Raw genomic sequence first — 22,208 nt, forward strand, 5'->3', positions numbered from 1 at the left:
TTACCGAAACTTGATCATAAAACATGCGTTTATATGATGCCCAGCGTCGGATATACGACCCCCCCCCCCCTTAATATAGGTTTCAAGTGAGCAGCCACGAGATTTGCGCATACGCTGCACAAAACACTAGAAAACCAGCCTGGATTTTAGTGAAACGAGGCAATGTTTAGCTTGGAATTGTGAACAAACGAAGGTATGTAGAAACAAACTATTTTTTACATGTTGGACTAGAAATAGTGTCTGTCAAATGAGCCATACTATTGTCTCCATAGCTATACTATAGAATATACAATAGCTCTGCAAAGATTGTGAAATATCGTGAAAATGGTCAAGAAAAGCTGGCGCTAGCGAGTATGGGGAAAGTCGGTGGCGCTCAAAGAGTTTAAAGATACACGCCAACATTTTTGGGAAATTAGCTTACCGTCTTCTCCAGAGAGAGACAAGATCGATACCAGTTTCCTCTCTGTGCGTTCAGTAGAAAGCTATCTGGCTGCATGTTAGCCTAGCTTAGCACAATGAATGGAAGCGGACAGTGAGGGGTAGCCTTCGGGAGAGGTGTTAGTTGGACAATGCCTAGGCTACCCGTCACTGTCCGCTTCCATTCATTGTGCTAAGCTAGGCTAACATGCAGCCAGATAGCTTTCTACTGAACACACAGAGAGGAAACTGGTATCTATCTTCTTATCTCTCTCTGGAGAAGACGGTAAGCTAATTTCCCCAAAATGTTGGCGTGTTCCTTTAAGCTAAGTCTAACCTTTAACTACAAATTTTTCTTGTCTAAATCTAACCTGACCCTAACCAGGAAAATGTCATTACATTACCGTGTGTCCTGAAATGTAAAGATAACACCTTTATAAATCACATACATCTCAACATGTTGGCCTAGGTTTTTTTTTGTGAATTGTGACACACTGCCCTCGCTAGGCGTTTGCCTTTAGGTATATATCCTCGACCAATCCTTTTCCAAGATCCTAGATTATATCAAGGGCAAGGCATCTGTCATTCGGAAGCCATTACGTGTTATAATACGGCAACACTTCAGGTAAATATTCACTCAGATCACCCAGCCCCCCAGAATTAAACCTACCAGGCAATAAACAAGAACCGACAAATCCCTTAACCCCCCGATTCCAAACCTGGAGTCATCGGGTTCGCTCTCAGTGCGAACTCCGGCACCTTGAGGGGGTGAATACAGTGTTCGCTGTGTGTAGATGTCTGTCTGTCTCGGGCCGTCTCCCCCACCCCGCCCGACCCCTCCTTAAAGTGGGAGTGAGGGAGTTGGAAGGAGGGCTTGAAGGGGGAACTCTCTAACAGAGGGGGGGGCAGAGTGTGAGGAGCCAGAATACAAGTCTCAACATTCTGCTCGCTCCCTCACCGCTGCTACAGTTACTGCTGCTATACCCACCTGCGCCCGACCGACACCACCCGGCCTGCCGTCCCGGGGACAGGGAGAGGAGGTGGAACTCCATGCTTAACTCTTGGACATCTCTAGTTTTGAGCTGAACAATTGGGATCTCTCAGGGTTTCTGTCTGTAAACTCTTTTTGCACTTTTTTTTTAAATTCCCCTTCTTCTTCTTCTTCTTCTTCTTCTTCTTCGTGCCCCGGAGAGGAGAGGTGCGCTGAGCAGGTCCCATCGGACACCTGAGTCAGCAACACTGTGCCGTGAGTCAGACACCGAGACACGTCTCAGTCCAGCCTGTTGGAGCTTGTTCCGCCAGCCGCGGCGTTAAGTGTATCTGAATGTATTGAAATGCTGTGACCTTTTCCATCTCGTGCTCTCATCTCTCTCTCCGTCTCTCTCTCTCTCTCTCTCTGTCTTTCTGTCTGTCTCCCTGTCTCTCTATCTGTCTGTCTCTCTGTCTGTCTCCCTGTCTCTCTCTCTGTCTCTCTCTCTCTGTCTCCCTGTCTCTCTCTCTGTCTCTCTCTCTCTCTCTCTCTCTCTCTCTCTCTGTCTGTCTGTCTGTCTGTCTGTCTGTCTGTCTGTCTGTCTGTCTGTCTGTCTGTCTGTCTGTCTGTCTGTCTGTCTGTCTGTCTGTCTGTCTGTCTGTCTGTCTCTCTCTCTCTGTCTTTCTGTCTGTCTCTCTCTCTCTCTCTCTCTGTCTTTCTGTCTCTCTCTCTGTCTTTCTGTCTGTCTCCCTGTCTCTCTCTCTCTGTCTTTCTGTCTGTCTCTCTCTCTCTCTCTGTCTTTCTGTCTCCCTGTCTCTCTCTCCGTCTCTCTCTGCCTCTATCTGTCTCTCTCTCTCTGTCTTTCTGTCTCTCTCTCTGTCTTTCTGTCTGTCTCCCTGTCTCTCTCTCTGTCTTTCTGTCTGTCTCTCTCTCTCTCTCTGTCTTTCTGTCTGTCTCTCTCTCTCTGTCTTTCTGTCTCCCTGTCTCTCTATCTCTCTCTCTGTCTCTCTGTCTCTCTCTGTCTCTCTCTGTCTCTCTTTGCCTCTTCTCTCTCTCTCTCTCTCTCTCTCTCTCTCTCTCTCTCTCTCTCTCTCTCTCTCTCTCTCTCTCTCTCTCTCTCTCTCTCTCTCTCTCTCTCTCCCCCCCAGGGTGGTAGTGGTGGTGATGTGCCCCTCGCTGCTGTGGTTGTTCCTGCTGTGTGGACTGCGCAGCGTCCCGGCGCAGGACTATGACGAGGACTACGAGGAAGAGGCAACAGACATCCGAGTGAAGACCAAAAAATTGTCCACCAATATCATCCCCAAAATTGGCAAACGTAAGTCTGCTTCGCCCCGGAGCCGTCGGCCTTGGGGGTCGTTTCTTTCCCCCGGCGTTTAAAAAAATTCACATTACATTACATTTTTGGCATTTACTGTAGCAGAAGGCCATATTGCGAGCGAGTTGCAACAGGTTGCAACAGTGGAATGAGCTGAAAAATATTGTATCACCCACTTGGCAAGTAGCCAAACTTAAGGTGTGCCAAGGGCGAATCGTGTGCCCAGTAAAGTAGCCCCGAGAACGAGCGCCGTAGCCCAGGATAAAAGGAGTCTCAGCGAGCGCTTGAGGACGTCCGTCGTCCGCCGTATAGAATCATCCGGTCGACCTTTGCGCGAGGGACGTCGCGCGGAACCCGAGCTTGAGGTGGCCACAAGTTTTAATTTAGAAAAAGGAAAGCTAGAAGTCTCTTATCAATGCGGGGGGGGGGGGGTCAGTCATAGGTGAAAATTCTAAATCTGACACCCATCGAGGAGATGGCTGAGGGACGCCGTCCACTTGGATTGATTATGTCTCCGAGGTTTCTCTGAGAGCCATCTATCTCTGTTGGGACTGTCTTGTTCTCTCTGTTACCTGACTGCCCCCCCCCCCCCCCCCCCCCCCCCCAGGACACATTCTCTCGATGACACGTATTCCTGAGGATAAAAGTGATTTACACTCGACCTGTATATTAGATTTGTGCCCGCCCTCCGCGGCTGCAGATTGGTATCACGTCGTGCGGCAGCAGGTGAAATCCCTTCGGTTTCTCTACTCCAGCTCACGTCACGTCAGATTCACGATTCCATCTCGGCACTCAGTTCATTAAACGGCGTCCCTTCCGAAGCCGCTCCTACCTACAGTAACATCTCGATCAATAAATCAACATCAAGCCGCATCTAACCACCGCCCGAGACCCATTACCGTTTTGTCCATCAAAGGGGTCCGTTCCTCCCCTCCAAAACCCCCCCCCCCAAGCTGCGATTCGGTTGTAACTCAATTATTTCGCCTTAAGCTTAAGCATCATAGCTGATAACCTTCTGTTGGAAAAGGTCTTGGCCCCAGCTTAACTGCTAGGGGGGGGGGGGCTTTTGATATACAGCCAGGAGTCGTTCTCCTGTAGTTGTCAGAACCTTTGATATGTGTCTCGACCTCTTTCTTGCCTCAAGCTGATGTCTGCCGCTGAACTGCCGGTACGAGCGGCACATGCCCCGTGTTCTCAGCAGGTGCAACAGGAGGCGACGTATAGTCAGACTGAAGGCTTTCACATAGTCGGGCGGAACGTACGCGGACCGCACTCCCCGCGGCATGTCCGCAGTCGTTTGAGCTTTCATAGTCGAGCGTATACCTCCGCGTACCAATTTCCTACATGTCTCCCGCCAGTTTACAAAAAGAAAATTCACGCCGTTTACACTTCTGTCGTGGCGTCGTCATCCGATGTCAAAATAAAGAGTCTAGGTTATCTCCGTTTCCAAGATTTCGAAATAAAACTGGTAGTTTTACACACTTGGTTTAGAAAAGCCATTCAAACTTCTCAAGTTTCTTCAGATGATGAAAAAAAGATATTGTCCAAATGTATATGAATTGGAATGGAGGACGATTAGCGATAGTAAAACTAAATTTAGCGTCATCTACCTGCCAATGTTTTACCGGACCACTCCTACCCGTGTAACCATGATCCTGCCCTACTACTCTCTTGGCACGGAGTGTTCAAAGTAAAATGCAGATCGGTGTCACATTAAATGCAGAGCAGCCTTTTGTGTGACACCAAGTGAGTGGCGTGGACATCCGCGCAGTTAGAAAATTGGAGCATCACGCATGGAGTCCGCTTTGAGTGCGCTTTGAGTGCGCTTTGAGTCTGCTTTGAGTCTGCTTTGAGTGCGCTTTGAGTCCGCTTTGAGTGCGCTTTGAGTCTGCTTTGAGTGCGCTTTGAGTCCCCTTTGAGTGCGCTTTGAGTCTGCTTTGAGTGCGCTTTGAGTCTGCTTTGAGTGCGCTTTGAGTCCCCTTTGAGTGCGCTTTGAGTCTGCTTTGAGTGCGCTTTGAGTCTGCTTTGAGTGCGCTTTGAGTCCCCTTTGAGTGCGCTTTGAGTCCCCTTTGAGTGCGCTTTGAGTCTGCTTTGAGTGCGCTTTGAGTCCCCTTTGAGTGCGCTTTGAGTCCCCTTTGAGTGCGCTTTGAGTCCCCTTTGAGTGCGCTTTGAGTCCCCTTTGAGTGCGCTTTGAGTCCCCTTTGAGTGCGCTTTGAGTCCCCTTTGAGTGCGCTTTGAGTCCCCTTTGAGTGCGCTTTGAGTGCGCGCGGACCTCCGCGGAGTCCGGCCCGCGTACGATCCGCCCGACTATGTGAGGGCCTTTAAACGATGCAGGAAGTGCACGGCTGTAATGCTGAAGACTGTGTCTAAGTTGTGGAGCTTTCAGTCCGTAGACCGTTGTCAGAACACCTGTATGGTAAACCTCTGGGTGGTGGTGGTGGTGCTGGTGAACACCTGTATGGTAAACCTCTGGGTGGTGGTGGTGGTGCTGGTGAACACCTGTATGGTAAACCTCTGGGTGGTGGTGGTGGTGCTGGTGAACACCTGTATGGTAAACCTCTGGGTGGTGGTGCTGGTGCTGGTGAACACCTGTATGGTAAACCTCTGGGTGGTGGTGGTGCTGGTGAACACCTGTATGGTAAACCTCTGGCTGGTGGTGCTGGTGAACACCTGTATGGTAAACCTCTGGGTGGTGCTGCTGGTGGTAATTAGAGGCTGGAATGTAGGATGATGAGGGAAGACGGGCGGGAGAACGAACGGGAGGCGACATCCTCCCTGAGAAGAACTCAACACACGACATCGTTCGCATCGTTAGAGAAACCGACGTGTGCTGAACAGCTGCTTAGGTAACAGGAATGTCCATTTCATAAGATATTATTTACTCAATTTGATGGCAAAACTATAGCCAAATTGTTAGCCTATAGTTTATTGTAAATCCTAAATATAGCTTTTTTTTTTTTTTTTTAAGATCTGGTAAATGATTCAGAGTTTAAAATGTCATCAATCAAATAAGCCTCCTCTACTTTGACTGCACTCCATTCATCTGCTTATTTCCCCAGAGCTGATGACGGAAGTACAGAAGTAGACAGAAGTAGACAGAAGAGAGCTCCTTCCCGTCTCCGCTGGTGGGACAGTACAGAGCTGCTACAGTAAACGGCTGTTGTCTCCTCTTATATCGGAGCGACACCTGATGATGACTTGTGTCTAAATTATTAAATATGATGGTTTTATTGTCTCATATATCTGTATGATATGGTGATGAAATGAGATTGTGATATTGTCGCGTGCAGCAGCCGTCACGTCGTCCGAATGAACGACGGCAACATATTTCATTCTGGATGTAATCAGATGGCAATCGGAAGGTTCCCGGTTCAATTCAAGGTTCCTCCCGGCGGTGTTTCGAAGTGCCCTTGAGCAAGAACACTTAACCCCTAACTGCTTCTGGTTCAAGCACCGTGCATGGTCGCCTCCGCCGTCATTCTGTGAATGTGAGTGAATGGGTGAATGTGAGGCATAAGTTGTAAAGTACTTTGGGATAAAATGAAGTTCATTTATGAACTAAAATGTTTCTCAAAATTAGATCTTCAATATTTCAGGGGTTGTTATTTGAAAATAACAGGGTTTTGGTTTGATATCACACTTTACATCGTCAGGCAGTTCGATGCGACGATCTTGTGATGTCGCCATACTTGCGATATATATATATATTGATATCGGGAAGAAGTCCCGATGATTATCGTGATATGGATTTCTTTCATATCGTCCAGCCTTAGTCTGAACCTTGCACACTTTGGATTTGTGTGCTAAACTGAAACCTAAACCTAAACCTAGACCATCGTTAATGGAGAATAATCTAAGGTTTAGGAATCAGTGGTTAATACTCAAAATCTAACACTGTTATAAAGGCAGTGTCCTGGAGGCTCAGCAAGCTAAGCAGGGGAGTAGCTGGGGGGGGGAGGTTAGGATGATTCCAAGGGCCCAGCACTGGGGGGGGGGGGCTCAGAGAACACTATTATTATCTTTTTATTAATATGGTTTTATTATTATCCTAAAGTAAGTTAATGTAGATGACTCAAAAGTATAATTGCATGTATTATAAAAAAAATAGGTAAAAACCATAGTATGCATTTTCATCAATAAATAAATGCCCCAAATTTTTTAAGCTTGCGCGCGCTCGCATGGATTGGGGGCCCAAAAAAACATTCTTTCATGGGGCCCAGAATCTCCAGCTACACCCCTGATGCTAAGTATATCATCACAATGTTTTGGTTTGGCCTTTGTTGACCTTTGTTGCAGCTCATTCTGCAATATTCTGTACGCCAGAAAAGCCCTAAAAAGGACATAACCAAAATATACACTGTAGCAAAGAAATCAATACTCAATGGATGCCTCCTTCCTTCTCAGTGGCCGCTCCCGAAGACTGCAGCCTGGAGCTGGCCTTCCTGATCGACAGCTCGGAGAGCGCCAAGGACAACCACGCCCAGGAGAAGCGCTTCGTCCTGGACACGGTGGAGCGGCTGCAGGGGCTCCGTCTCCTGACGGGCCGGGGGCTGACGTCGCGCTCCGCCCTCCTCCAGTACAGCAGCCACGTCATCGTGGAGCGCACCTTCAACCAGTGGCAGGGCGCCGAGGACTTCAAGGCCCACGTCGCCCCCATCGTGTACATCGGACACGGCACGTACACCAGCTACGCCATCACCAACCTCACGCGGATGTACCTGGAGGAGTCGGGCGAGCGGAGCATCAAGGTGGCCATCCTGCTGTACGACGGCGTGTCGCACCCCAGGAGCCCGGACCTGTTCTCGGCCGTGACGGACGCCAAGAACCAGGGCGTCCGCTTCTTCACCATAGGCATCACGCGGGAGGCCAACGCGCCCGCCAACGTGGCCCAGCTGAGGTTGATCGCCAGTTCGCCGGCCACACGCTACCTTCACAACCTGCAGGACAGGGCCATCGTGGACAAGGTCATCAAGGAGATTGTAAGTAAAAAAAAAAAAAACATAAACGTACTTCATTCTGCCTGACGTTGAATGTGTCAAGTTCAAGTTCTTTATTTGTCAAATACACAACAATACACAGGCGTTGCAGCCAGGTAATGAAATGTTTGTGTGTTTCGAGCTCAGACTCAACAGTGTACAATTAAGAAACAACAATGAATACAAGAACGGTAACAATAAGTAGTAGTAAGATACAAATTTTATAAAATATAAAATGAGTCAATAATCTGTCAATTATTTACAGAAAGTGTCTTGCATATAGTGTATGTGCATGTTAAGGTGCAATGCAGGGTGTGTGTGTGTGTGTGTGTGTGTGTGTGTGTGTGTGTGTGTTCAATAACAATAAGTAGTAGTAGTAAGATCAAATCAAATTAAATATAAAATGAGGTAAAGATTTAGATGGTGACATTATGGTGCCATTCTGTACCATAGAGGTGATTGGGCGTGACAGACAGACCACATGGTCCTCACCTACAGCCGCTCTGGCAATATTTCAAATGTGATTCGTTTCTTAGTTGAACATGGATATTAATTTTATATGTGCCAAATTAATTTAGCCAGTGGGGTGATTCAGATGCAGATGCGACGTCTTGCTATACATTTTTTTTTTTATTTCAACAATTCTATAAATCACTGAGAACTGGCATGTCTGCAACCGTACGCAGCCTCTTCACAAAAGGCGTTTTGATTCGATAGATTGGAAATGAGAATACATTTATGAGTTATACTGTACAACATGCTTGAGTAGACATCTCCTGCTGAGACTTGCATGCTATTTCCTCACCATTAAAATGAGTTCCCTACGTTCACTACTTACTACCTGTAAGTAATGTTTGTTGAAATTGCAAGAATGCTTGATAAGTGCTTATTACTGATAGGCAAGAATCCGCAACAGATGGAACCATTAAAATTGTCAAAGAAAAAGCAGACAGACTCGGGCCACATAAACGGCTTTGGCTCCTCCCACGTGAATTAACAAGCACTCAACTTCCTCTTCCTCTTGGTGACATCTTCCCTCCATTTTGATTCTCGGGGGTTATTATGACACTTTTGAGCACCTGCCGCCAGCTGCCATAGCAACAGGTGGTCTCCCCCCCCTCCCCCTCTGCCATCACGCAGTCAATGAGTGTCAAATCAACTTTAATTATTGCTCTGAAACCCGCTCTTAACTTAGCAGTTGACTGGGGAAAAATATTTGACAAGGCCTCTTTGGCCGCTGCCTGTGGAGGACGTCTTGGTGAATTGTCAGTAAACTGTTTTCTATCGTTTCCCTCGATTGGGTTACTTTTCATAAAGCTTTTGGTATGTTTCCTCTTAGAACATGTGTTACCCAGCAACGTCTTGGAGACAAAACCAGGCTTTTTTTTGGGGGGGGGTTTCTAGACCTGGTGGTGCCATCTGCTCCGCATTAAAGAGCCTCTGTGGAAAGAATCGGGTGCAGTAGGAGAACGGAACCCGGTGAGATCCCGCATGCGCTCAGCGGGGCTCCACGCGCACGCCACCCCGACCTCAGGCCCGCGCTGTTGACGCAGGTGTTAAACATCAAAAAGGCGCTAAAGAAAACCCACTCCGTAAATCCCGCGTTCAAGTGTCAGCGCCGTTAACCCCTCGCCTTTAACCCGACATCCTGGACCGTACGGCCTCGTGGTCTAGAGGGTTGCATGCAGGGGCGCCCCCCCGATAACACCCACTCAGCGTGGAGACTTTCATCCTATACACTCGCAGGTCTTTGTGCCCGGCTGCATCTGTATGTTATAAGCCCGTCTGGCCCGTGCCGCGAGCGGGACCCTTTCATCTCTGGTATGTCTCTTGTCTCCGAGGGTTTGTCTCCTCGGCTACGTACTATACTGTAAGAATAAACAGACTGTCTGTGGTGGTTTCAGACATTCAACCCTCACCCACCGGATATATACAACATACCCGGGGATGCGTTGAGAGAGGCAGTTTCACTGACCGCCGCTGCATGTGGTTTGCATTCCGCCTCGGTGGAATTTCGACCGTTAACCCCGCTTGTATCGAAAAAGCGAGCTTTCATTGTCGAGATAAACTGCAATAAGGCGCGCGGGGGGGGGGTGAAAAATACGAGGGGTTCTGGCAAAAAACGAGAGCCTCTGTCGCACGTGTGAGTTCAGGGGTGCATATTCGTCAAGCGCTCCGCTCAAAGCGGCACAGCTTGTTCTTCTTCTTCTTCTTCTTCTTCTTCTTCTTTTCTATTTTTTGGCGGTTGGCAAACACTTACGACGAGCATTACCGCCATCTACTGAAAAGGAGTGTGGATCTGGATGTCCTAAATCCTATAAAATAAACCTGTCGTTCTCAAAAAATAAAACAAACTCTCCATACACACTTCTCCAGAATTCCTTTGCAAAATATCAACTATTTTAAGCGCTATCTTTTCCCTCTTCAAATCCCTAATAAGACCTTTCCTTTGCCTTTGATACAATGCACACTGCTCTACCACATGTTCTACCGTTTCTAGACTAACACTACACTCACATTGTCCATTAACATGCTTTTTTAACATAACTAACGTACTCACAGCTTGTTCTCACCCAGAGCGGCCAAGTCTAGCAAAATAACAGCGCGGCTGCTTTCAATTCATTTCCTGATGTGTAGAGGAGCACTAGTCGCAGCCGCAGGGCACACGCGAGCTAGCAGTGCACACACGCGCCTCTACGTTGGAAATTAATATAATGCAGTCACGCTGTTCAGGACGTGCGGGGGGCGACGTGGCGGGTCGTAGGGCAAACGGGCCTGATCGACATCTAATCAAGAGCGGAAAGGTTTTATGGGCTGTGGCGGCGGCGGGTGTCTGTGGTTCCGATGGGGCTCCCTGGCCGCACGCCATGGGGTAATTACTGCACATGTGGGGCTATTATGATGACAAAAAAAAGGATATATTAAAACTTTTGATCTGATAGTTTAGTTCATCAAGCACTTGGATGTTTCCTAGAATCGGCTTGTCAACATTGTTGGTGGTTCATAATGGATCACATCCTATGGATCAAATGGCAGCAGAGTAGAATTATAGACCATGAAACTGATAGTTGTGACCAAAAAGAAGGAGTTTTTTGGTAGAGGGTGTGAATATCCCTTGAGGGAATTAGAAAAGTGCAAGGCACTTGACTTTTACTGGGAAAGGTAAAAGTTCTATAAACAGGACGTGATTAGAATATTAACTCTGACAAACATTGTACGATGAATTGAAAATGGGGGACCCTGATGTAAACAAGACGAAAGTCTTTCTCTGGTCTGCATCCCCTTAACAATTGTATGTATTGAGCTGTACTGTACTGTACCCATTCTGCAATCTGTTAATAAAGTTTTCATTCATTCATTCATTCATTCATTCATTCATTCACACATTTCAGGCATCTTGCCTTCTTCAGGGAGGCTTCTAATAGCAGAAGAGTTTGCTTGGAGAGGTCAAGTGAAGTGTAAATACCTGCTCAAATGAAACTTGAAACTCAAACTGGGAGCCAAAACACAACATTGGTGGAGAGCCATGCAGCGCTGTAAATCATTTTACAAATGTTAAGTAAGCAACGGTGTTGTGGGTTTTACAGTGCGATTGTAAGATTGAATGATCCAGTTATTTCAAGATCAAAATAAAAACCAAAAACTACCAAATAGATTATGACCACTCTCTGGAGCCCTTTGGCGTGAACAAAAATAATTGCCTGTGGGCTATACTTTGACCCTGAAATACAACAACAAAAATCGAAAATATCATGGTATACAGTAGCTGCATACAGTAGGTGGCCTTCAACTGAAACAGGCTCCACTCACTCGCAGGGCCTCGGATTGACACAACAAACACACCCTGCCCTGGATTAATAAAGCAAATACGCGCACTGTGCCAATATGGATAACTGATGTGCGGTGGAATCGCTTGAAAAGGCACATCGCCAACACAAAAAGATGTTTACTGACTGACTGATGTTTTTCACCTTGTAGAAGAAACCATGCTTCTGACATAAACCAAGTCATGTAAATCTCCTCGGGTCTATAGTTGCATCGTGGTGAGTTTGGCACAGTGGCTACAGTAGTTTATGTAGATTTTGTATATTTTCCTATTGTGATTCTGAGTGAGGTAGAATATAATGCCGAAACCTCAGAATTTTGCTGTTTCATTCGGTATGGGGAGGTGTAGTCTGACGCCACTTTAGTTTGGACTGCCCGCGAGGTCCACCCGTTTAGGGATTTATCATTGGGAAAATGGATTATCGGCTATTGTAAAAATTCTGAACATTGGCACGCTTTCCATTTTTGCACAAAATTAGTTCCCTTCTATCACTAACATTATTGTTTAAGCATTTTTTGGTTGAAATAAAATTTGATGTAATTATTTTACCATTAATTGCGAATATTTTCATGTTGAGCTATAGATTGTGGATGAATACGCACAGAAAGGTACACCATGCAAATGTTCATGCTTTATTTGTTTTAAACGAGACGATTTAGAAATGGGCAATGGGGGAAATACATTGCAATTTCAAGCGAGGTGGACCGGCCGGGAAACAGCAATGACGTAACCACACTACACCTCCCTATATGACATGTCACTGTAGCATTATGCTGTAAGGTTTTAGAGTTGAAAAGTAAGCAGAAAATGTCTCTTGTGTGCGTGCAGGCTCTCCCCATTTGCTTGCACCCCACAGCTTGAGAATCACTGGTTTAGACAGTGTGTGTGTGTGTGTGTGTGTTTGCAGTTACACATTTAAGTCAGAAAGCGCACATTTGTGCGTCATATTTTAGTTTATGACCAAGGGCTGCTTTACATTCTCCTCTAAATGTACATGCGGAGGGGGGGCGTTGTTAATATAAGATAAGGGCCCCATATCTGATCTCGAAGCGGGCCCCCTGATGTATAGCTCTCTAACTGTGTTCCCCCTAAATCAACTATAGCTGATGGGAGAATGAGTGAAAGGTGACGTGACGACGTTTGCTATTTCCCCCTGGTCCCAGTGAATGATTAATGATATAATGTTCATTACACAGTAATTACTTAGTTATAACACACACACACATGCACACCCTGTATGAAGGCCTCATGGAACGCCTGTATGAGGCTTTCATCTATTCTCTTTCCATCTCTTGATCTGACATGTCTGTTTTGTAACCTCTTCATCATCTGCTTCTTGCCCCGCAGACGGAGCTGGCGGACGAGGGGGTGAGTCTCCACGCCGCTCTGCGGCCTCTCTTTCTTTCCACCACCACCACCACCACCACCACACGTGACCTCATGTGTCTCCTCCTCCAACGGCCTCGGAATGTCGCCTGTTCATTTGGCATTTTTTAACACTAGAAAAGCCATGGAGAAAATGTCACTGATTCCCGCCGGAACGGGTCAGATGACCCGACAGCTTATATGATTATATGAGAAATATGAGAAAAATAAACAGTGTAAACTATATAATTACCTATTCATATAAAAATATAATAATAATAATAATAATAATAATAATAATAATAATAATAATAATAATAATAATAATAATAATAATAATAATAATAATAATAATAATAATAATAATAATAATAATAATAATAATAATAATAATAATAATAATAATAATAATAATAATAATAAATAAAAATATTATAATTATACTTTTAGGAAAAGTCATTGAGTGACTGGAGCTCGACCGAGTGACGAGGATACATTTATTGAAAATGCCTCATTTGACCCCTTGTTGGATGTGCTAGTGTTAAAGGAGCCAAGACAAGTGAACTGTAGAAATTCAGATGAGTTGAATTGTATAAAAAGAAACATTTTATTTCTCTGGCCAAAAGAAAAGTATCCTCAGTTTACAATCGGAGACAAGTGTAACACAAGCGTCTGACCAGAAAGTGAGAGCGAGCTCTGGTCAGACTTACAATTAAATACCAGCTGGGAATGACAAATGAAAACAAAGATGAAAAATTCAAACAAAGATGAGAAAATGAAAACAAAAGATGGGTTTTGTGTCGTGTCTGACAAGACTGGAGAGACAAATGTCATATCTAAGTCAAGCTGTCCTGGGCCTTGGCCATTGTTTTAAGAACACTGTTAAGACTGTCGCCCTGGTGTCTGAGAAACCGTATACAAGTTAACTATATTAACTAGTCAAGGCTGTACAGAGAATATGTATTTAAACAGAGCTATGAACATGCCCTATAAGCTGTATCTGACTTTTGTCCATTGTCCCCCCCGTTGTGTGTGAAGTGCCCGCTGGCCCAGAGTGCGTGTGCGTGCGACAAGGGCGAGAGGGGACCAGCCGGACCGGCGGTAAGAGTTTCTCCCACTGCAGTCACCACTCCTCCTCTGCAGAGACATAAAGATCACAGCTCTCTTTGAAAACCTTTGTATTTTCTTCTTCTGATGACCCCAAATGGACAATTACTCCCCCCAAAACGTCTCCCTTGAAGTATTGTACAGCACAATCGACAAAGGCACCCTTGATGCTAACGGGATAGATAATTGCAGGGCTTTGGGGTAAAGGAGGGTGGTTTTAGTAAAGTGTGCGGTTGGGAAAAAGCATGCGTTCGGAGCAGCGAGAGTTAGCGGAGCGAATGCCTCGCATTCTTCTTCTTCTTTCGGTTGATTGTGAACGAGCTTAAACTGATTTTCACGCGGGGACATCGCAGAAATTAGGCCTCAGAAATTAGGCCTGGGTGGGATTAATTCCTGTGGGATTGTCTGAGGGCACGCACGTTAAAAGCCCCGTCAGGTAAACGCTATCTGGAATGTCCTCTCTGAAACGTATCCTGGAATTCCAGGAATCCATATAGGTTTTCGAGTTTGACTCTGTTGTCGGCCCTTCGTGACGTCGTTGTCAGACTGTGCACTTCTACAAAAAGTGTCGTGAGATCGTATACACCTGAAGGGGGTTAATAGGTAATACGTTACATATGGCACCAAAAAAAAATCCTTGATTTTCTTTCTTTTACCACATCAAACGGGGTAAAACGACGTAATTGGCCACAGTATTCTCCCACTTTGATCCACTGTCACAGCGTCCGATGGAGTAATTACACACCCATAAACCTATTGGCCCAGGAGCTGTTTCTCACAGTTTATGGACAGCTGCCGTACAGACACAGAGAGAGAGAGAGAGAGAGAGAGAGAGAGAGAGAGAGAGAGAGAGAGAGAGAGAGAGAGAGAGAGAGAGAGAGAGAGAGAGAGAGAGAGAGAGAGAGAGAGAGAGAGAGAGAGAGAGGAGAGAGCGAGAGAGAGAGAGAGAGAGAGGAGAGAGCGAGAGAGAGAGAGAGAGAGAGAGAGAGAGAGAGAGAGAGAGAGAGAGAGTTTCTTATGTATAGTAATAAACAGGCACAACCCACGAACAGTGTTATTTTTATTTTACAGGTTGGTTCTTGGGTTACTTGTGGTGATGGGAAGCTGAAGCAGACAAAGGATACGGCGTTGAGTGACAGAAACGTGCCGCCGCACGCAATTCCAAAACATTTACACGTTATCCGTTTGGGGAATGCAGTTGTTGTGGGTTTTGTCGTATTTAATTTAATGTCAAACCTTTATTTAAACTCGAAAGGCAACTGAGGTTTCCCTCGTTTACAGTCACGTCGAGTGTCCGTACAGAAATGAGCATAAAAAGGCATATAAAATCACACTGCGTATAAAAAATCACAACAACGAGACAACAAGGCGAGACAATGGTTGGAGATCAAGGTTTTAAACTCTGCGAGAGACGGGAGAATCTCAAGCTTTAAGGACCGTTGGCGTTAGGGGCACCGCCCCAAATAAGCCTTTAGACAGGAAACGCTGTATATATAGACACACATTAACAAAGTTGTAAGGAATAAACGCTATAAAGACTCGGATGAAAGTGACCATTAACATTTCTGAAGGCTCCTCGTCTCCCATGCTTCCTTGTATCCATAATGCATTTCCACCATGTTGACCTTGTGACCTTTCCTCCTCCCCCCCGACAGGGCAAGAAAGGTCGTCCCGGAGAGGATGGGACCTTCGGCGCCAAAGGGCACAAGGTATCACACATCGTTGATACTCGTCTGTGAAATTCACAATGCAAACCCACCTCCACAACAATTATTATAATTTGTGTTCTATATTCTATATTCAGTTTAACTTCCAATCAGTCTTAACAAGTTCTATGAAACTAACCCAAAATGCTTTTTCACTTCCTCTTAGGGCGAGGGTGGGCTGAGTGGACTTCCAGGTCGAGAGGGGTCGGAGGTGAGTAAAGGGTCAAAAGGTTAACTACTAAGGCGGCTGGGTGGCGCAGCGGACAAGGCGTTCATCACCAACGCAAGAGACGCTGGTATCGAATCCAGCTGTCAGCTTGGCCGGCCGTCATACTGGCTCGTTTGGCAGAGTCAGCGGGAGGGAAGCCGATGGGTGGGTCTGGGTCGTTGTGGACAGTGACTCCTACAGTTCGGTCGGGGTGCCTGCACAGCGAGGGAAGGATCTAAGACACGTAGTGTGACCTTCCACACGTTACACTCTCGCAGGCCCAGTCCACACGATCACGGGTATTTTTGACACAGTTTTTTTATTTATTATTCCAACAAAAAAAAACTCTGTACACATGACTGGTTTAAACTCCGCACAGAGTGATGTATATACATGTAGTTCAAACATGAAGGCCATTTTCAACTAATCAGAAGGGTTGAACCATCACTACACGTCCTGCTCAAAAACAGAAACCCACCATCTTTAAATTACCTCGCGTGAACCATTTAGCAACATAGCATTTATTTGCAGCAAGAAACGAAAAGTGCAATAAAAGTGCAATAAACAAAAAAGGATACATTCACTGCGCGTTCTGCCTCATTTGTTGATGAAACAAAACCAACATCAACACAATTTACCACCAAGAGCGGAGAGTTTAGTCTCACAAAAAGATCTCTGGTGTTGTTAGCTACATGCTAATGTGATTGGCATTTTCCATTTATATAGTTAGCATTGAGGCTAGCGTACATTAACGTAATAACGTTAACGCTATTAGTATAAATGGATAAAAACGTTATTTAACAGATTGCAGAATGGGTACAATACAATACGGCTCAATACAAACAATTGTTAAGGGGATGCAGACTGTTGTAGTTTGGACTGGGTTCCTTATAACAATAACTTGACAACACATGAGCTTAGTTGGTAGCTGCAGCTACTTGGGACAGCTCTGCTGTAAACACTGGAAATAACCTCGGTTACTATGTCCACATCCACACGCAACCACTGCAACCGGGATGCGCGCAAAAAAACGTCACCCTGGACTGCGGTTGTAAAAGAACACAGTTGCAGTGTTCCAAAAACCCGGTTGCGTGTGGACGAACAGTGCAACCGCGCACATTAAGGCTTGGTTATATAACACCCCGCGTTCGTGTGGACAGGGCCTCAGTGAGAGTCCGCGCTGCCAGGTGAAAAGAAGCGGTGGGCAGGGTACACATGTGTCGGAGGAAGCGTGTGATAGTCTCCGCCCTCCCAGACTGACGGTAGGGGGCAGAGTGCGCAACGACCAGGAAGGGGATTGGGAATTGGCATAACGACTAACATTGGGAGGGGAGAAAAACGGAAAAAAGAAGGGGGGAAAAGATAATAATAAAAAATAAAAAAAGGTTAATTACGTCTGACTCCGTGACTCCAACGTGCAGAGTGGGAGCAGATTGGCTGCTACTGAGTTGACTTAATAAGTTAATTGAGTTAATTAATCAGGCATTAATCTTCCATTAGTCACAAGCTTTATTATCATGATGTGTAGCTTTTTTGGAAACAATGACACACTTCCATCAGGTACATTTCTGTGGTGGAAGAGTCTATTCTGTCGCATTTTGACCGTCAAAGTCACTAATTGGGAGTTGACCCTGACTCTTTAGAGACTATAGGAGTTGAGGAATCGACTCTTTTGGGGTCAACTCTCACTCATTCACATTTTGCAAGTGAGAGTTAATGCCAGGGCTGGAGGGTATACTGAATATGAAGGCATACCGTCATGGATACATGCACAGGTATGGATTTGTACTACACCGTCATCCACAATATAATACATAACGTAAAAAATTAAACATATATATTTATGTTAATCAAACGAATATTCCTTGCAGTGGTATTAAAAAGTAAAATAAATTAAACAAGACAATTGCACTGAAGAACCATATAAGTCTGTTTTAAAATTCTTTGGACAGGCCATGTATTTGCAGTTGTGAAGTTAATCTAAATCACTTGGTAGTATGAATGTGATATATCACCAGACACTACTCGACCTCTACTGTCTTTAACTATGAGTGAACACAACACTAACCTACCACCTTTAGATAATAAACTACTCAACCTCTACTGTCTTTAACTATGAGTGAACACAACACTAACCTACCACCTTTAGATAATAAACTACTCAACCTCTACTGTCTTTAACTATGAGTGAACACAACACTAACCTACCACCTTTAGATAATAAACTACTCGACCTCTACTGTCTTTAACTATGAGTGAACACAACACTAACCTACCACCTTTAGATAATAAACTACTCAACCTCTACTGTCTTTAACTATGAGTGAACACAACACTAACCTACCACCTTTAGATAATAAACTACTCGACCTCTACTGTCTTTAACTATGAGTGAACACAACACTAACCTACCACCTTTAGATAATAAACTACTCAACCTCTACTGTCTTTAACTATGAGTGAACACAACACTAACCTACCACCTTTAGATAATAAACTACTCAACCTCTACTGTCTTTAACTATGAGTGAACACAACACTAACCTACCACCTTTAGATAATAAACTACTCAACCTCTACTGTCTTTAATAATAATAATAATGCATTTGATTTAAAGTCGCCTTTCAGAGCACCCAAGGTCGTCGTACAGGGTTAAAAAAAATAATACAATTACACACAGTAAAAACACAGTATTACAGAGTTACATAGGGGGAGCAGTTATAATAAACTTAACATTTAAAATTTTAATTAAAGTGAATATGCCAGAATGAACAGATGTGTTTTGAGACGGGGAAACAAAGGTGGGGAGGTTATCTATTGCACAGATGTTTTGTGGTAGGGGCGCCTGCACAGCGAGGAAAGGATCTGGGGGAGGTAGTGTGACCTTCCACACGTTACACTCTCCCAGTGAGAGTCCGCGCTGCCAGGTGAAAAGAAGCCGTTGATTGGCTGCACATGTGTCGGAGGAAGCATGTGATAGCCTCCACTCTCCCAGACCGACGGTAGGGGGTAAGTGCGCGATGACCAGGAAGGGGATTGTGAATTGGCATAATGACTAACATTGGGATGGGAGAAAAAAATGCGGAAAAAGGAGGGGGAAAAAGATTTAAAAAAAAAAAAAAAAAAATTGAATTATATGGTTCTTTGTCTGAGGCACTCATAAAAGATAAAGACATAAAAGATACGTCATATCACATTGTAATTTGTACTGGAAAACTATGCCAAATACCTTCAAAAGTAATGTCATCATTTGAGACCTACCGCCCAGCCCTAGGTAATGCTGACTCTGAGTAAATCCAACAGGTGAGATTAACAAACCCATAAAATGTTCCTTTGAGTCAACAATGACACTGGCAGTATCATGTATGTTATGAGTCATTACTGATCCGTGGTCTGCTGCAGGAATGTTTTGATAGCCGTCTGCCTCCTCTTGCCTTAACAAGTCTTTGTTGTCTGCACACAGGGCAAGCCGGGCTACAAAGGAGAACAGGTATTGTGTCACACCTACTGCAGATATCATAAAATATTTCTCTCCATGAGTTGTTGAAATAGTCTTGTAGATACAAGTGGAACCTCATATCTTTTAATTTGTTTGTTTCAGGGCGAGAGAGGAGAGTGCGGCACACCTGGCATAAAGGGAGACCGGGTACGTTCAGTGACCTTCGTTCTGTGTCACAATCATTTGTGATGGAGGAGCGGTTTGTGTTTCTGTCCTAACATGAACATCGTTGTCCCAGTTCCTTTTTCACACCATTTTTCCATCATGCTGTGATGACAGTATGTAGTGTAAATTACCATAGAGAGAGAGAGAGAGAGAGAGAGAGAGAGAGAGAGGGAGAGAGGGAGAGAGGGAGAGAGAGAGAGGTTTTTGAGTTACATGCCATGTTGTGTGTTGAATTGTGTTGTGTTGAGTTGTGTTGTGTTGTGTTGTTGTACATTGAACTGAGCAATGCATGTTCTCCATTTCCAGGGGCCAGAGGGGCCAGCTGGCATCAGAGGGAACAGAGGCCTGCAGGTGAGTTATTAATTTCTTGAATGCAACATGTTTACATTTATTACGTGCTCAGAAGTGCTATAACCATTGTGCTCTGTTGGTTGTGTTGGTGGTTTGGTTGGTTGGTTGGTTGGTTGGTTGAGTGGGTGGATGGTTAACTGGTCAGTCAGTTGGTTGGTTTGGTTGGGTAGGTGATTGGGTGGTTGGTTGGTTGGTTGGTTGGTTTAGTGGTTGATTGGTTGATTTAGGGGCTAAGACAGTGGAGGTAGAGCAGTCGTCTGGTAATCCGGAGATTCCCGGTTCGATTCCCGCTCCTTCCGGGCAGCGTGTCGAAGTGTCCTTGAGCAAGACACTTAACCCCTAATTGCTCCCGATGAGCAGGTTGGCACCTTGCATGGTTGCCTCCGCCATCGGTGTGTGAATGTGTGAGTGAGTGGGTATAATGTGAGGAATTGTAAAGCGCTTTGGATAAAAGCGCTATATAAATGCACCATTTACCAGTTGGTTGGTTAGTTGGTTTGGTTGGTTGGTTTGGTGGTTGGTTGGTTGATTGACTGGTTGGTTGGTTGGTCAGCTGGTTGGTTGGTTTGGTTTGGTTTGGTTTGGGTTGGTGGTTGGTTGGTTGGTTGGTTGGTTGGTTTGTTGGTTGGTTGGTGGGTTGGTTGGTTGGTTGGTTGGTTGGTTGGTTTGTTGGTTGGTTGGTTGGTTGGTTGGTTGGTTGGTTGGTCGGTTTAGTGGTTGGTTGCTTGGTTAGTTGGTTGTTGGTTGGTTGGTTGGTTGGTTGGTTGGTTGGTTGGTTGGTTTGTTGGTTGGTTGGTTGGTTGGTTTGTTGGTTGGTTGGTTTGGTTGGTTGATTGACTGGTTGGTTGGTTGGTTGGTCAGTTTAGTGGTTGGTTGGTTAGTTGGTTTGGTTGGTTGGGTGGTTGGTTGGTTGGTTGGTTGGTTGACTGGTTGGTTGGTTGGTTGGTTGGTTGGTTGGTTGATTGACTGGTTGGTTGGTTGGTCAGCTGGTTGGTTGGTTTGGTGGTTGGTTGGTCGATTGGTTGGTTTGGTGGTTGGTTGGTTGGTTTGGTGGTTGGTTGGTTGGTTTGGTGGTTGGTTGGTTGGTTACTTTGGGTGGGTGGTTAGTTGGTTGGTTGGTTACTTTGGGTGGGTGGTTAGTTGGTTGGTTGGTTACTTTGGGTGGGTGGTTAGTTGGTTGGTTGGTTACTTTGGGTGGGTGGTTAGTTGGTTGGTTGGTTACTTTGGGTGGGTGGTTAGTTGGTTGGTTGGTTACTTTGGGTAGGTGGTTAGTTGGTTGGTTGGTTACTTTGGGTGGGTGGTTAGTTGGTTGGTTGGTTACTTTGGGTGGGTGGTTAGTTGGTTGGTTGGTTACTTTGGGTGGGTGGTTAGTTGGTTGGTTGGTTACTTTGGGTGGGTGGTTAGTTGGTTAGTTGGTTGGTTTGGTGGTTGGTTGATCGGTTGGTTGGTTTGGTGGTTGGTTGGTTGGTTGGTTGGTTGGTTGATTGGTTGATTGACTGGTTGGTTGGTTGGTCAGCTGGTTGGTTGATCGGTTGGTTGGTTTGGTGGTTGGTTGGTTGGTTACTTAGGTGGGTGGGTGGGTGGGTGGTGAACTTGTCAGTCAGTTGGTTTTATTGGGTAGGTGGTGTGTTGGTTGGTTGCTTGGTTGGTTGGTTTGTTGCTTTCGGCTTCCTCAGTTGCACAGGTGGCCAAGCAGTAACATTGGATTCATCATCCACACCCTTTAGAACACCTCTAAAACACTAGCACCCTCAGAACACCTCTAAAACACTAGCACCTTCAGAACACCTCTAAAACACTAGCACCCTTCAGAACACCTCTAAAACACTAGCACCCTCAGAACACCTCTAAAACACTAGCACCCTTTAGAACACCTCTAAAACACTAGCACCCTTTAGAACACCTCTAAAACACTAGCACCCTTTAGAACACCTCTAAAACACTAGCACCCTCAGAACACCTCTAAAACACTAGCACCCTTTAGAACACCTCTAAAACACTAGCACCCACATGTTTACCTTTATTGTGCTCTGTTGGTTGTGTTGGTGGTTTGGTTGGTTGGTTGGTTGGTTGGTTGGTTGGTTGGTTGAGTGGGTGGGTGGTTAACTGGTAATTCAGCTGGTTGGTTTGGTTGGGTAGGTGATTGGGTGGTTGGTTGGTTGGTTGGTTTAGTGGTTGATTGGTTGATTTATGGGCTAAGACAGTGGAGGTAGAGCAGTCGTCTGGTAATCCAGAGATTCCCGGTTTGATTCCCGCTCCTTCCGGGCAGCGTGTCGAAGTGTCCTTGAGCAAGACACTTAACC

The 22,208-nt window shown here is 45.4% G+C and overlaps 1 protein-coding gene across 1 annotated transcript; it reads left to right on the forward strand.

Annotated features, from left to right (window-relative positions):
* Window positions 1–1,383: 1,383 nt before the first annotated feature.
* Window positions 1,384–19,905, forward strand: LOC311247913 (collagen alpha-1(XXVIII) chain-like; the record flags this gene model as incomplete). Its single annotated transcript, XM_084338897.1, has 10 exons — window positions 1,384–1,663; window positions 2,536–2,702; window positions 7,107–7,681; window positions 12,852–12,872; window positions 13,908–13,970; window positions 15,632–15,685; window positions 15,849–15,893; window positions 19,354–19,380; window positions 19,492–19,536; window positions 19,861–19,905. Coding segments are annotated over exons 2-10 (1,026 nt in total), but the record flags the coding sequence as incomplete, so codon positions are not given.
* Between the last annotated feature and the right edge of the window lie 2,303 nt (window positions 19,906–22,208).

Source organism: Notolepis coatsorum (assembly GCF_963971535.1).
Source record: "Notolepis coatsorum genome assembly, contig: SCAFFOLD_1737, whole genome shotgun sequence".
NCBI classification, from domain to species: domain Eukaryota; kingdom Metazoa; phylum Chordata; class Actinopteri; order Aulopiformes; family Paralepididae; genus Notolepis; species Notolepis coatsorum.